The 14600-nt window shown below is 43.7% G+C and overlaps 1 protein-coding gene across 1 annotated transcript in view; it reads left to right on the forward strand.

Moving 5' to 3' along the window:
• fhip1aa (FHF complex subunit HOOK interacting protein 1Aa) overlaps positions 1-14600 on the forward strand; it is an 82672-nt gene that overhangs the window by 33703 nt on the left and 34369 nt on the right. Inside the window, exon 2 of the mRNA XM_079500187.1 lies at positions 9203-9488. Coding sequence (XP_079356313.1) covers positions 9366-9488 — 123 coding nt within the window. The 5' untranslated portion in view covers positions 9203-9365. The remainder of the gene's footprint in view (positions 1-9202; positions 9489-14600) is intronic.

Consider the following 14600-nt stretch of genomic DNA (forward strand, 5'->3'; position numbering starts at 1 on the left):
GTTCCCCGATGCTGCGGTGCGGGGACTGGGAGCATACCATTATAAGGGAGGAGGGGTTTTCCACTCGGCCCAAAATAAAGAAATCGTCCCGAAAAATCGCCTAATAAAAATATTCGGCGATTGGACTCGTACATTCGCGATTGACGATAGATTCGTATCGTCACCCAACCCTAAGGTAGGAGGAGGGAACCGGTGAACTCAATACTGCCTCCATCTGGCGGAGTCAGGTTAACACAATGACAATATATTCAAAATGTCTGACTTCCTGTTCGGTTTTGGTCATGACACCAAGATACTTTTTTGTACGTGTGAACACAATACAGGTGTGTACCGATCTTCATACATGTAGGTGAACCGTATTGTGGGGCTTCAAGCACAAACTTGTGTAGGGGGGGCACTATTGAGCCATCAGGCCACACCCCTTTTGTGAGACGATTGAAATACGAAATTTTTCGCCTCTTATGATGTGTGTGCAAAAAGCTGCGCAACTTTTAGAGTACGTTTAGCGCCTCAAAAACAAAAACGCTTTTCATTAGTGCAAAGAATAATCTTTTGTGATTTCAATAGAGCTTCTCACTGTTGCAGTGACAAAGGTAGATTTACCTCCAAACGAAGGTCTCTTGTTGGACTCAGAGTCCCAGCATCTCTGCATGAGCTCCACCAGCTCGTCTAATCCAGCTGCTTTCTGGACATCGATTTTACGAAGATCTGGTCTCTCCCCCCTTGGAATGTGGAACACCAACATGGTATGACCCACCCCTACATAAAATACAAGAAATGTTACATTGTGTGTGTGTGTGTGTGTGTGTGCGTGTGTGCGTGCGTGCGTGCGTGCGTGTGAATAGTTTACCTGGATAGGGACTCTCTCCAGTGAGAATGGTCCAGAGAAGTATACCGTAGCTAATAAAAAGACGGGATACATCCAAGCATTAGAAAGAGGTTTTCACACTAAAGAAACGTGTGTCACTTAATTGTAAAATGGTAAATGGTGCATTTATATAGCGCCTTTATCCAAGGCGCTTTACATAGATTGTGCATTACATTCACCCATTCACACACACATTCATACACCGATTGCGGCGGAAGCCATGCAAGGTACCAACCAGCACATCGGGAGCAATTTGGGGTTCAGTGTCTTGCCCAAGGACACTTCGACATGTAGACAGGAGGAGCCGGGATTCGAACCGCCGACCCATGGATCATTGGACGACCTGCTCTACCTCTTGAGCCACATATGACTGATGTAGTAGCAACAGAATTCCTTCTAGAGTTCACCTGTAAACATCATAGTGAACATGGTGGTATGTCTCTAGATATAGTTAATCACCTGTAAACATCATAGTGAACTTGGTGGTATGTCTCTAGATATAGTTAATCACCTGTAAACATCATAGTGAACATGGTGGCATGTCTCTAGATATAGTTAATCACCTGTAAACATATAGTGAACATGGTGGTATGTCTCTAGATATAGTTAGTCACCTGTAAACATCGTAGGAGCGAACACGGCGGTATGAATCTCCAAAAGCCTCAGGGGGTGTGTAGGAGAGAGTGCCTCCTTTGTTTGTATGGTTGGTCGACCTGACACTGTTGGTCACCGTAGACAGGCCAAAATCTGCTATCTGTTGACAGAAAGAGGAGGCGTTTATGATTTTGTTTAAGCAGGACAGGCAGTGACGAGAACTGTTCATTTCAAGAGCAAATTTGGATTTAGTTTTAGCCAGTCCTTTGAATACAGTTTAATTTAGTTTTTGTCAGATTTTAAGGTGGCCTTACACTAGCCGATAATCGGGCATTTTTGACGCTCGGGGGGTGCCCGACAGCTCAAAGCGCGATCGGGATCGATTGAAAAAAGATCGGCTAGTGTAAGGCCACCTTTAGTCACTTGAAAAGTTTGTTTTAGTCTAGTTTTAGTCAACTAAATCTAAAGTTGACCTAGCCGACTAAAATGTATTTAAGCGAGCCTTGACGGCGTCGTAATGGAACACATTGTGAGCTTGCAGATCTGCTATATATTTCAGAGTGCAACACCCGAGTGCAACCAAGCATAAAATAACATGTATTTTAGTTCTACTGGATCTCTTCTCCACTAGTCCCTCCCTGACATTTAGTTCTACTGGATCTCTTCTCCACTAGTCCCTCCCTGACATTTAGTTCTACTGGATCTCTTCTCCACTAGTCCCTCCCTGACATTTAGTTCTACTGGATCTCTTCTCCACTAGTCCCTCCCTGACATTTAGTTCTACTTGATCTCTTCTCCTCCCTAACATTTAGTTCTACTGGATCTCTTCTCCTCCCTAACATTTAGTTCTACTGGATCTCTTCTCCACTAGTCCCTCCCTGACATTTAGTTCTACTGGATCTCTTCTCCACTAGTCCCTCCCTAACATTTAGTTCTACTGGATCTCTTCTCCACTAGTCCCTCCCTGACATATTGGTCTACTCTAGTTTATATTCGTTGACAAAATTTTCAGTATATTTAGTAGTCCTCGTATCTTAGTTTTTATTTAGTTTTGGTGTTAGTCGACGATAATCAGTCACGCTGCTTGAGATGTGAATCAAACCCTAGTGGTCATGTTGTCATGGCATTAATTAACTGATACTGTATAGTAAATATATATGTATACATTTACTGATACTGTAGTAAACATAAATGTATACAACTTATGGATACATATATGTATATTGTATACATTGGCATTGAGCTCTAACCTGACTCCGCCAGACCAGTGCACTCTCTGCTGCCCCATCTGGCGGAGTCAGGTTAATTGAGCTCGGCATCCAGCAGGACATCGGCTGGTTTCAGGTCATTAACTGATAGATAGATATAGATATGTATAATTATTATACAGTATATTGTGTACCTTGGCATTGAAGTCGGCATCCAGCAGGATATTGGCTGGTTTCAGGTCCATGTGCACAAGGTCCTTCTTACAGTGGAGGAAGTCCATGGCTAGCGCCACCTGGTGGGCTAGACGGAACGCCAGGGGCCAGGGTGGAGGTTTAGACTGGGTCTGTAGAAAGGTTAAGAATAGTTTGGGATTTAGTGTTAGCTTTAGTTCTTTATTATCATCCCCCCCCCCCAGCAGCAGGATTCATAAAGGTCAGAGTAAGTAGGCCTGTCGTGTACTAGGGCAGTGGTTCCCAAACTGTTCTGGCCATGCACCCCCTGTTACCTCCTGACCTAGCTGACGCACCCCCACATGGAAATAAAAATTGCATAAGCTATATAGAGACATATATTTCCTATATGCACATCATATGAACCTGAATATGGCATATATATGCAGCATAGGCTATATTATACATATAGGCCTACTTTCCACAATATTGGCATAATATGTTAATATATTTTAAATAAAACCATAGCACCACCATTTAGCCGATTCGACTGGTATCACCCGACAAGACCGCAGTTATCAGTTAGGATCAGCACGACTTTTTCGGACGAGTATGGGCATGCTCTGCCGACCCAACGGCTCAGTCGGTAGTTCTCCGTGATTATTTTGCTTGATAATCACTGATGTCCTGGTCAAGGTTTCCCCCTGGTGGACGTGTCATTTCCAACTATTGTCGGGGCATGGAAACTAGGAGCTACTAATATATACTATTCTCTGCCTATCGGGACGTAACTCAGACGGCGCTGAGTCGGGACTGGTGGCCTTCGCAACGCTCGGCACGGCGACTCGCTCAGCTAGCGCCTCGCTCGGCGGTGCCTCACGTAGCTCAAGGCCACCAGACACGGCGCGCCTCCGTCAGGACATCAGTGATTATCAAGCGAAATACTCACGGAGAACTACCGACTGAGCCGTTGGGTCGGCAGAGCATGCCCATACTCGTCCGAAAAAGTCGCGCTGATCCTAACTGATAACTGCGGTCTTGTCGGTTGATACCAGTCGAAACGGGTGCACCATTAGCCTTTTCATGTCACGCACCCCCTAGAAGGTTCTTGCGCACCACAAGGGGTGCACGCACCACAGTTTGGGAACCACTGTACTAGGGCATTCACAAATAAATCAATGCATCGATTTATCGATGTCATTAACACAAGTCGATTCAGATTAGGAGAAGTCGAAAGTTGAACAAAATAAAAAAATGTTTCCCATATCATATTTTCTGCTCTGTGTGCGTGTGTACAGAATTCAAACTGTAGGATTGATTATTGTGACGGACAGAAGTCATTCTTTCCCTTTGCATAACGCACCGGAGCGCACTCGCCTATTAGTTTGCATTGCATTCAGAACGTGCCCTTAATTAAGAACCTAACTGCAGCTGTGTGTGGCTCTCAGCGGTGTCCCACTATTGACTGGCTGAAGTTGAACTGCGTGTCAGAGAAGTAACAGTTGGAGCATGCAAACTTTATCCCCAAACGATTTAGTTCAGCTGACGAAGATGCGTTTTCAGTTTCAGTTGTGGTTATTTAGTTAGTTTCAGTTGAATTATAAAAACCTTGGTGAGCAGAAAGGACTCCAGGCAGCCTCCCTCCATCAGCTCCATCACTATACCCTGCATCTCTTTGTTGCCCATCATGGGGGGCCGGCCGCGGTACAGCCCATAGACCCTGGGAACAAACTGCTGGTCTGCAGCGTCCATGTAATCTGCCTCGCGACACAGGGCAGCATACGACGTACCAGAGCTGCAGTACAGGGTCAGTTTAGGAGGGGAAAGACAGCAGTTAGAACCCAAAATGTGAAACTGACTAAGATCATGAATAAAATTATAGTGTGAATGAAGATAATTATCAATAGATACATTATTTAGCTTTTTTGATCATTGTGATGTGATCATTTGTCATCATACCTGTCATCATGATTTAGCAGCTTAATGGCCACTCCAATGCCCAGGAGCTTGTGTGTGGCCTTAAAGACCCACCCAAAGCCCCCTGCGCCCAGTAGTTCCCAGTTCTCCAGACTTTCGTCGCCAATTGTCCCTCTGCCACTCTCTGCCATCTCTCACCGAGGAAGATTCAAATCTAGAGGGAGACAAAGTACAGGAAAATGTAGAAGACAAGTGTCCAAACTATATCATTCTATCATTCAAATACAGTTCATTTATAGTACTTGTCGTCTGTTGACACTTATAGCATACTAAGTTCCTTTTGACACATTTATGAGAGCCATGCATATTCATGCATAGCATAACCTCCATAGTGTCTACACACTCATAAGTAAGTAGGGAGCTTCCACGCTCGCTTGTATCAGAGCAAAGACCCATTCACACTGAGCAGGGTAAATGATACGTAGCTGGAGTTAGTTCAGTCAGATATACTCGAGGGGTTTCATGCTGTGCTCAAGGGCACATCCATATACTCAAGGGGTTAATATGCTGCATTACTATGTGGGTGAATTCAGTGTGTGCAAGACCCACATGTCATTGGCTTATGTGGCAGTCAGCTGATCAAGACCCACATGTCATTGGCTGATGTGGCAGTCAGCTGATCAAGACCCACATGTCATTGGCTGATGTGGCAGTCAGCTGATCAAGACCCACATGTCATTGGCTGATGTGGCAGTCAGCTGACCAATTGGGCGGGCTACTTAAGCACACTAGACTGCATGCTCTTCCTGCCTTCCTTCTGCTTATGGTTCCTGGTTGCTGTTATGTGATGTTTGCGATCGTTCACTAACACGTTCATATTTTTGGGTGAACGTGAACGGACTGTACTGTATTTCTGCTTGACCAACGTCATTGTGAACGTGTTCATTTCTGGCGTGTGTGAACGTCACTTTCTCGCGTGCAACTTCGTTCAAAGTGAGTGTTTCCATACAGCCTTCTAGACGAAACCCCTGCTAAAACACACCCTATAAACAGGCCTTAATATCTAGCGGAAAACTCACAAATAAGCCCTTATTATCCAAAACAAGTTAACTAATCTGTCTCAGCCGTACAATTTCACTGCAGTGCGCAGCGCACATATCCAACTGCAACTGCATGTATGATGATCCAGTAATGCATGCATACAGACAGCAGATACAAGATTTCAAACTGGCCAAAGTAACCCCCCTGCACAAGAAAGGGAGTAAATTAGACCCCTGCAACTACCGCCCTATTTCTATTCTAAGCTCCATCTCGAAAGTGATGGAAAAAATAGTCTATGAACAGGTTGAAAAGTATCTTTCCACTAATAAGTTAATGTACGAGTTCCAATCTGGTTTCAGAACATCCCACTCCACTGACACATGCCTCCTCTGCAAATAAGTCCTTACAGTGTCAGCCGGTATCTATACATTTATTAGATCTATAGTTTGTTGTCCTTACAGTGTAAACAGGTATCTTATACATGTGTTAGATCTATAGTTTGTTGTCCTACCTTCCAGTGTCAGCCGGTGTCTCAGGAGGTCTGTTGTGTCGTCCGCACAGGAGGGGCCTAACAGTATAGAGAGAGAGAGAGAGAGAGAGAGAGAGAGAGAGAGAGAGAGAGAGAGAGAGAGAGAGAGAGAGAGAGAGAGAGAGGGGGGGGGGGGGGGGGGATGGGTGACAGAGAGAGAGAGAGAGAAGAACAACATATTTTCAGATGGGGGTCCCTGGAACAACATATTTACAGATGATTTACACACAGTTGCATCTCGTTGCAACAATTGTGGTTTGGCCTTCCGCTTTAGAATCTGCCTCACAAGGCCACACGCTCGCACACACTGGGGGGGAGGGGGGACAACAAACTATAGACCTAACACATGTATAGATACCTGTTTACACTGTAAGGACAACAAACTATAGATCTAACACATGTATAGATACCTGTTTACACTGTAAGGACAAACAAACTATAGATCTAATACATGTAAACTTGTACACTGAGTTGACCCACATCACTTTGTGCACGCACGCTGGCTGGCTGGCTGGCTGGCTGGCTGGCTGGCTGGCTGGCTGGCTGGCTGACTGACTGACTGGCTGGCTGGCTGGCTGGCTGGCTGGCTGACTGACTGACTGGCTGGCTGGCTGGCTGGCTGACTGACTGACTGGCTGGCTGGCTGACTGGCTGGCTGGCTGGCTGACTGATATCAGGTTAAAGGTTTCACTTCTGTCTTGTCGTTGCTAAACAAGGTGTGCAGCAGCCTTCTTTGTGACTGTGTCCACTTCCTGTTGAGCCATGTTCTCCCTCGGTGACCACATCCTGTTGCGCTGTTCTCTCTACACAGAGCTACCAGTTACATCATCTACAGCCCCCCCCCCCCCCGAGTTGCATTGCACTTGGCATTGGAGGAGTGCTCTCAACGCAGCATTCCACCATGTAACCTGACTGCTATAGCTGTGTGCGTGTGTGCGGGTGCGCGTGCGTGTGTCCCCGTCCTTTTTAACTGAGTCATGTGACCTGGTATTGTTCTGCCTCCGTCTCCCCGCATGCTTGTCATAAGTTTAACTACCTACTGTGTGTGTGTGTGTGTGTCTGTGTGTGTGTGTGTGTGTGTGTGTGTGTGTGTGTGTGTGCATGCGTGCGTGTGTGTGTCTGTGTGTGTGTGTGTGTGTGTGTGTGTGTGTGCATGCGTGCGTGCGTGTGTGTGTCAGTGTGTGTATTACTATACTTGTGAGTGCCAGACGTCCCCACATCATGTATAATAGAATTGGAGAAATTGAAACTGTGAGGAAAATGTTCCTGTTCCTCACAAGAAATCTTTTAATTTTTATGGTTAAAAGAGATGTGGGTGGAGTTGGTCTTATAATTATAGAGAGGGGTGGAGTTGGTCTTATAATTATAGGAAAGGTTCAACTTGGGGTTAGATTGAAGCATTTAGAGGTTGGGTTATAGATTTCCAGTGGTGGAAAGTAACATTACTAGAAAGTACATTTACTTAAGTACTGTACTTGAGTACAATTTTGAGGTATTTATACTTTACTCAATTTCCAATACTTTCACTTCTACTCCACTACATCTCAGAGGCAAATGTTATACTTTTACTCCACTACAATTATTTGAAAACTTTAGTTAGGCCTACTAGTTACTTTGTAGACTTTAGTTTATTGTTACAAAACATACATTAACCACTTCAGCCCTATATACATTTCGGGCATTTGAAAATAGTAGATCTACATGTTCACAATGTGTTGCGATATTGCAGTATTGATACTGTTACTTAAGTAGAACTGTACCACTGTAGATGTCTGCCAGATTTATAGTTGGTTGTCTGCCAGTCTCATATGTCGAAAAATTAAATAGCTATTTAAGAAATTGCCTAAAATTTAATGTCCTCACAAGTATAGAGATACATACAGCGTGCGTGCGTGCGTGCGTGCGTGCGTGCGTGCGTGCGTGCGTGCGTGCGTGCGTGCGTGCGTGCGTGCGTGGAACTGTACCACTGTAGATGTCTGCCAGATTTATAGTTGGTTGTCTGCCAGTCTCATATGTCGAAAAATAAAATAGCTATTTAAGAAATTGCCTAAAATTTAATGTCCTCACAAGTATAGAGATACATACAGCGTGCGTGCGTGCGTGCGTGCGTGCGCGCGTGTGTAACAGATACTCATAACAATATGAGACAATACATTATTTATGAGTCATAAATAATGTATTGTCTCATATTGTTATGTTGTACATCAGTCTTTTATTCTACAAATATTGATTTTAGAAGAGCGAGAAACTGTGTGTGCGCGCACCCTACGTCTATCCCACAATGTGTAATCGCATACGGTCATTTTGTACTGCATTGTAATACATTAAATGATATAATAATAAATGATAATGTGTCAAAGACTTGGCGTTGTCCATGGCAAATTTTAGATTTTCTGTTTTACACACCATTATAATGTTCTTACTTTGATGATGAGACCCAATCACTGAATGTCAAGTCTCCAGGTTTTCTTCAGAATATAGACACTGATTAACCCATTTTGGGCGGGAACCCCTTTTGGTGTTTTAAACATTATGTTATAATTTAGCTAGACTTAAAACCCATCTTTTTTCCCTGCATTATTTATGGTCCCCCCTAGTTTCACTGAAATCACTATATTCACCTTGCTCTGCTCTGTGGTTTTAAAACCCTATGTTATATTAATGGATTTTCGGAACGCATTTTTACACTTATCTGTTGATGATCTATACTGTAGCTGTGTCCTTCTATCGCATGGTACTTATGTCAGCCATGTGTATTGGCACATTTTATTATGTGCACAGATGTGCACAGATAGAGACCCCTTGGGTCTCTATCTGAATAAAAATAAACTGAAACTGAACTGACGATGATGTCTGTCTGTGTTTTCTCCCCAGATCCCCCGCCTTGACCGGCTGGTTGTGGTAATGGTGGCAGCCGGCCAGCAGTGAGGAGGACGCCCACCCCCCCCAATCCTCCTGTGAAATGGTTTAGTCCACGGCGTAGCCCTGGTCAGCGTGACATGGTTTAGTCCGCGGCGTAGCCCTGCAGGTCAGCGTGATGGCCTCCATGGTGGCCAATGGCAGCAGAGACGCTGGGCAGCAGCAGCAGCAGCAGGCTCTGGTGCTGAAGGGGGTGGACCCAGAGACCTGCATGATTGTGTTCAAGAACCACTGGGCTCAGGTAAATCATCATCGTTAGTGGGTTTTATGCATAGATATTATAAAAATCACACCCGTGTGAACTGAGTGGTGTAAGGTCTTATATAGACTGATCAGCTGTGGTCTGACGTAATGTCTGACGTAATGAAATCACTCCCGTGTGAACTGGGTGACCATAGCAACCATGCTCATTTTTTGGTACGAACAGACAGACAGACAAACAGACAGACACGTAAACTAACAAAGCCAGTTGTAGGAGTGGTTTACACCACTCAAAAACAGATGCCTCACTGGCCGTTGCAGTTCATTGGAGCGACGTGTATCCCAATGAAGGCGGAAGTGCAGTGCTGAAGGCTTTTGTTTTTTTAAACAAATCTTTATAACAGTCATGACAATATACATTACAATACAAATACAAGACAAACAAACAAACACAAACAACAAAGTTATTAACAATACAACATCAGAGCCAGGGGGACTAGATTACTAACAGAAAACATTAAAGAGTGAACACAAAGGAACAGTTCTCCGCAGCTTTCTTATTTAGAAGTGCCGAAGGCATTTGCTGAAGGCGACTGCGTCGGTGCCCAAGTGACGTCACTCATGCGACTCCTCCATGTCTCTCGCTGTCACTCAAGTGACTACTGGCCAATCACAGCGCGTCTTTTCCGGGACTTATGTTACGCACACGGAAGCTTGACAAGCTTCCGCTAATGCTTTGCAAGGAATGTCGGGAAAATTGTGCCTTCAAGTTCAATGGTGACACGCGCCTCAGAGCCGGAAAGGGCGTCTACGTATATATGTCTATGGTATTATGTATTCAAGTCAGTGGTGGAAAAAGTATTAGTATGTTTTTCTTAAGTGAAAGTAATAATACTGCAATGTAACAGAGTACATTGCAGTATTATTACTTTGCAAGTAGAAGTCCGGAGTTCCACATTTACTTGAGTAAAAGTACAAAAGTATTGGTTCAAAATGTACTTACTGTAGTGTAAAGTACCAAAATAGAAAGTACTTCTTTATAGAATAGCAGATCTACACGCTCACAAAGTGTTGCATTGTGACGCATTGTGAGCTTGTGGATCAGCTATTTTCAAATGGCCAAAATGTATATAGGGCTGAAGTGGTTACTGTATGTTTTGTAATAATAATCAAAATCAAATCAAAGTAACTAATAACTAAAGCTTGTAGTGGAGTAAAAGTACAATATTTGCCTCTGAGATGTAGTGGAGTAGAAGTAAAAGTATTTGGAATTAGAAATACTCCTACTCCCAAAGTTAATAACAAAGCAAAATCAGAAGATGGGGAGACCTCTGTTGCTCCAACATTCTAGAGATTTTAAGTTTATTAAAAATATGTAATAATAATCCTCCACCTTTAAATGAATGCTGATGATTTCCGTCAGTCATTCTAACTTATCCCCAAATCCATCTAGGCTTATTACGCCAACCCCCCCCCATCATCATGTAGACAGACTGCCCTAGTTAATATCCCAATGTAGCTTAACTTCCCAAGTTCAAACCGGTGAGGCTTAATTTGCCAAAAAGAAAAGATTTTCCAGCTAAGCTGGTTCTCAAAGTTAGATTAGGGTACATACCACATGGGTACAAAAGGCCTCCATCAGTGTTCTCAAAGTTAGATTAGGGCACATACCACATGGGCACAAAAGGCCTCCATCAGGGTGTCCACGGTTTGATTTGACTTTATTACTGAGGAATTGTGTCCTGATATCGTCCATGCTCACTGGAAAGAGCACTACACCAGTGGGTCTCAAAGGGTGGTCCATGGGTCCTTGAGGGGGTTCCAAATGGCCCCTTAACCCATTTTGACCTGAGATCAAATTCTAAAAATGTCTTCCACATCCTGACAGTTTTCTGAAAAAGCTATGTTTCTATGTCAGTCGTTCTTAGATTTTTCAAAAATAGCAGACCTACAAGCTCGTAGCGCGCCACTCGGTGGCGCGCTACGAGCTTGTAGATCTGCTATTTTTCAATAGCTAAAGCATAACATAATGCTAACACCAAAAGGGGTTCCCTCCTAAAATGGGTTAAGGATGTACAAATGAAACAAAATTGAGTTCTTACAGGGCTCCTTGAAATTAAAAAGTTTGAGAACCGCTGTGCTACACAAAATGGAACAGAGCTTTCATTAGAATTATTGGTAACACCTGTGACACATTTTTGGCATTTCAGTCTTAGCTTTTTCTTTTGTCGACTTTGTTTATTTATTTTGTTCGAGCGTGTGTACACACAGGGTACTAAATATGAATGCAAGAATCATGCATGGGGGTCTTTGAAATGAAAATGTTTGAGAAGCACTGCTCTAGCCCGTGCCAGTAGAATCTTGGCTAGGTTAAGATGGCTGTTTGTCTGGGCTAGACGCGGGTGTGTGTACCTCTGTGGGAGTTGGCGCCGTGCAAGGCCTTCTCTTCACCACAATGCAGTATGGATGTTTTACCTACGCATGCAAGTCCAAGTTTAATAGCTGCATTTCTGAGTTTAACACATAATTGAACCACTTCAGCCTATTTTAGACTTTAGAAGTATTACGACATGTGTCATGCAGTGAGAGGAGTCGATTTACAAGCTCACAACGGGTCACATCACGATGTGACCCGTTTTAGAGTAGTGATTTTTGAAATGTTTTTGCCAAAATACGTTGAAAGTGGTTAATTTGGGCAGTCCTACTTTAGTTGTTTAACTTTTAATTATACAAGGGAAGGTATTGCATACTGTAGGAACACACGGCTTAACCTATCGTATCACATACAGTTGGAGGCCATCGATATTGTCCTTTTCTTTTTGCTGAGGTTTGCGTGATATGCGCAACGCAGTGGGAGGGAGAGACGCTGGGAGGGAGAGACGGTGTAGTAGGGAGTGGAGGGTGGATGAAACGGGAGGTTTGCATACAGTAGGTGGGTGGCAGAGGAGAGATTCCATTCTGGGCAAGCATGCACAGCATGAGAGAGGGTGCCCAATATACAATATTTATATATCGTCTCTATCAGGTCATGTGATCTCTTTCAAAATCTCTTTTATCTTTTTGAGTGGTGTAAACCACTCCAACAACTGGCTTTGTTGGTTTACGTGTCCACGTGTTTGTTCGTACCAAAAAAATTAGCATGGTTGCTATGGTCACTCAGTTCACACGGGTGTGATTTCATTACGTCAGACATTACGTCAAACCACAGCTGATCAGGCTATATAATACCTTACACCACTAGTTCACACGGGGTGTGATTTTTTCTCAATTCCACACTTTTCAGATCTATATCGTCTCTGTCGGGTAGAAACCTCAGATCTATATCGTCTCTGTCGGGTAGAAACCTCAGATCTATATCGTCTCTGTCAGGTAGAAACCTCAGATCTATATCGTCTCTGTCAGGTAGAAACCTCAGATCTATATAGTCTCTGTCAGGTAGAAACCTCAGATCTATATCGTCTCTGTCAGGTAGAAACCTCAGATCTATATCGTCTCTGTCAGGTAGAAACCTCAGATCTATATCGTCTCTGTCAGGTAGAAACCTCAGATCTATATCGTCTCTGTCAGGTAGAAACCTCAGATCTATATCGTCTCTGTCGGGTAGAAACCTCAGATCTATATCGTCTCTGTCAGGTAGAAACCTCAGATCTATATCGTCTCTGTCAGGTAGAAACCTCAGATCTATATAGTCTCTGTCAGGTAGAAACCTCAGATCTATATCGTCTCTGTCAGGTAGAAACCTCAGATCTATATCGTCTCTGTCAGGTAGAAACCTCAGATCTATATCGTCTCTGTCAGGTAGAAACCTCAGATCTATATCGTCTCTGTCAGGTAGAAACCTCAGATCTATATCGTCTCTGTCGGGTAGAAACCTCAGATCTATATCGTCTCTGTCAGGTAGAAACCTCAGATCTATATCGTCTCTGTCAGGTAGAAACCTCAGATCTATATCGTCTCTGTCGGGTAGAAACCTCAGATCTATATCGTCTCTGTCTGGTAGAAACCTCAGATCTATATCGTCTCTGTCAGGTAGAAACCTCAGATCTATATCGTCTCTGTCGGGTAGAAACCTCAGATCTATATCGTCTCTGTCAGGTAGAAACCTCAGATCTATATCGTCTCTGTCGGGTAGAAACCTCAGATCTATATCGTCTCTGTCTGGTAGAAACCTCAGATCTATATCGTCTCTGTCAGGTAGAAACCTCAGATCTATATCGTCTCTGTCAGGTAGAAACCTCAGATCTATATCGTCTCTGTCAGGTAGAAACCTCAGATCTATATCGTCTCTGTCAGGTAGAAACCTCAGATCTATATGGTCTCTGTCGGGTAGAAACCTCAGATCTATATCGTCTCTGTCAGGTAGAAACCTCAGATCTATATCGTCTCTGTCTGGTAGAAACCTCAGATCTATATCGTCTCTGTCAGGTAGAAACCTCAGATCTATATGGTCTCTGTCGGGTAGAAACCTCAGATCTATATCGTCTCTGTCGGGTAGAAACCTCAGATCTATATCGTCTCTGTCAGGTAGAAACCTCAGATCTATATCGTCTCTGTCTGGTAGAAACCTCAGATCTATATCGTCTCTGTCGGGTAGAAACCTCAGATCTATATCGTCTCTGTCAGGTAGAAACCTCAGATCTATATCGTCTCTGTCAGGTAGAAACCTCAGATCTATATCGTCTCTGTCGGGTAGAAACCTCAGATCTATATCGTCTCTGTCAGGTAGAAACCTCAGATCTATATCGTCTCTGTCAGGTAGAAACCTCAGATCTATATGGTCTCTGTCGGGTAGAAACCTCAGATCTATATCGTCTCTGTCAGGTAGAAACCTCAGATCTATATCGTCTCTGTCAGGTAGAAACCTCAGATCTATATCGTCTCTGTCAGGTAGAAACCTCAGATCTATATCGTCTCTGTCAGGTAGAAACCTCAGATCTATATCGTCTCTGTCAGGTAGAAACCTCAGATCTATATGGTCTCTGTCGGGTAGAAACCTCAGATCTATATCGTCTCTGTCAGGTAGAAACCTCAGATCTATATCGTCTCTGTCAGGTAGAAACCTCAGATCTATATCGTCTCTGTCAGGTAGAAACCTCAGATCTATATCGTCTCTGTCAGGTAGAAACCTCAGATCTATATCGTCTCTGTCGGT

Source organism: Electrona antarctica (assembly GCF_951216825.1).
Source record: "Electrona antarctica genome assembly, chromosome: 4".
Taxonomy (NCBI): domain Eukaryota; kingdom Metazoa; phylum Chordata; class Actinopteri; order Myctophiformes; family Myctophidae; genus Electrona; species Electrona antarctica.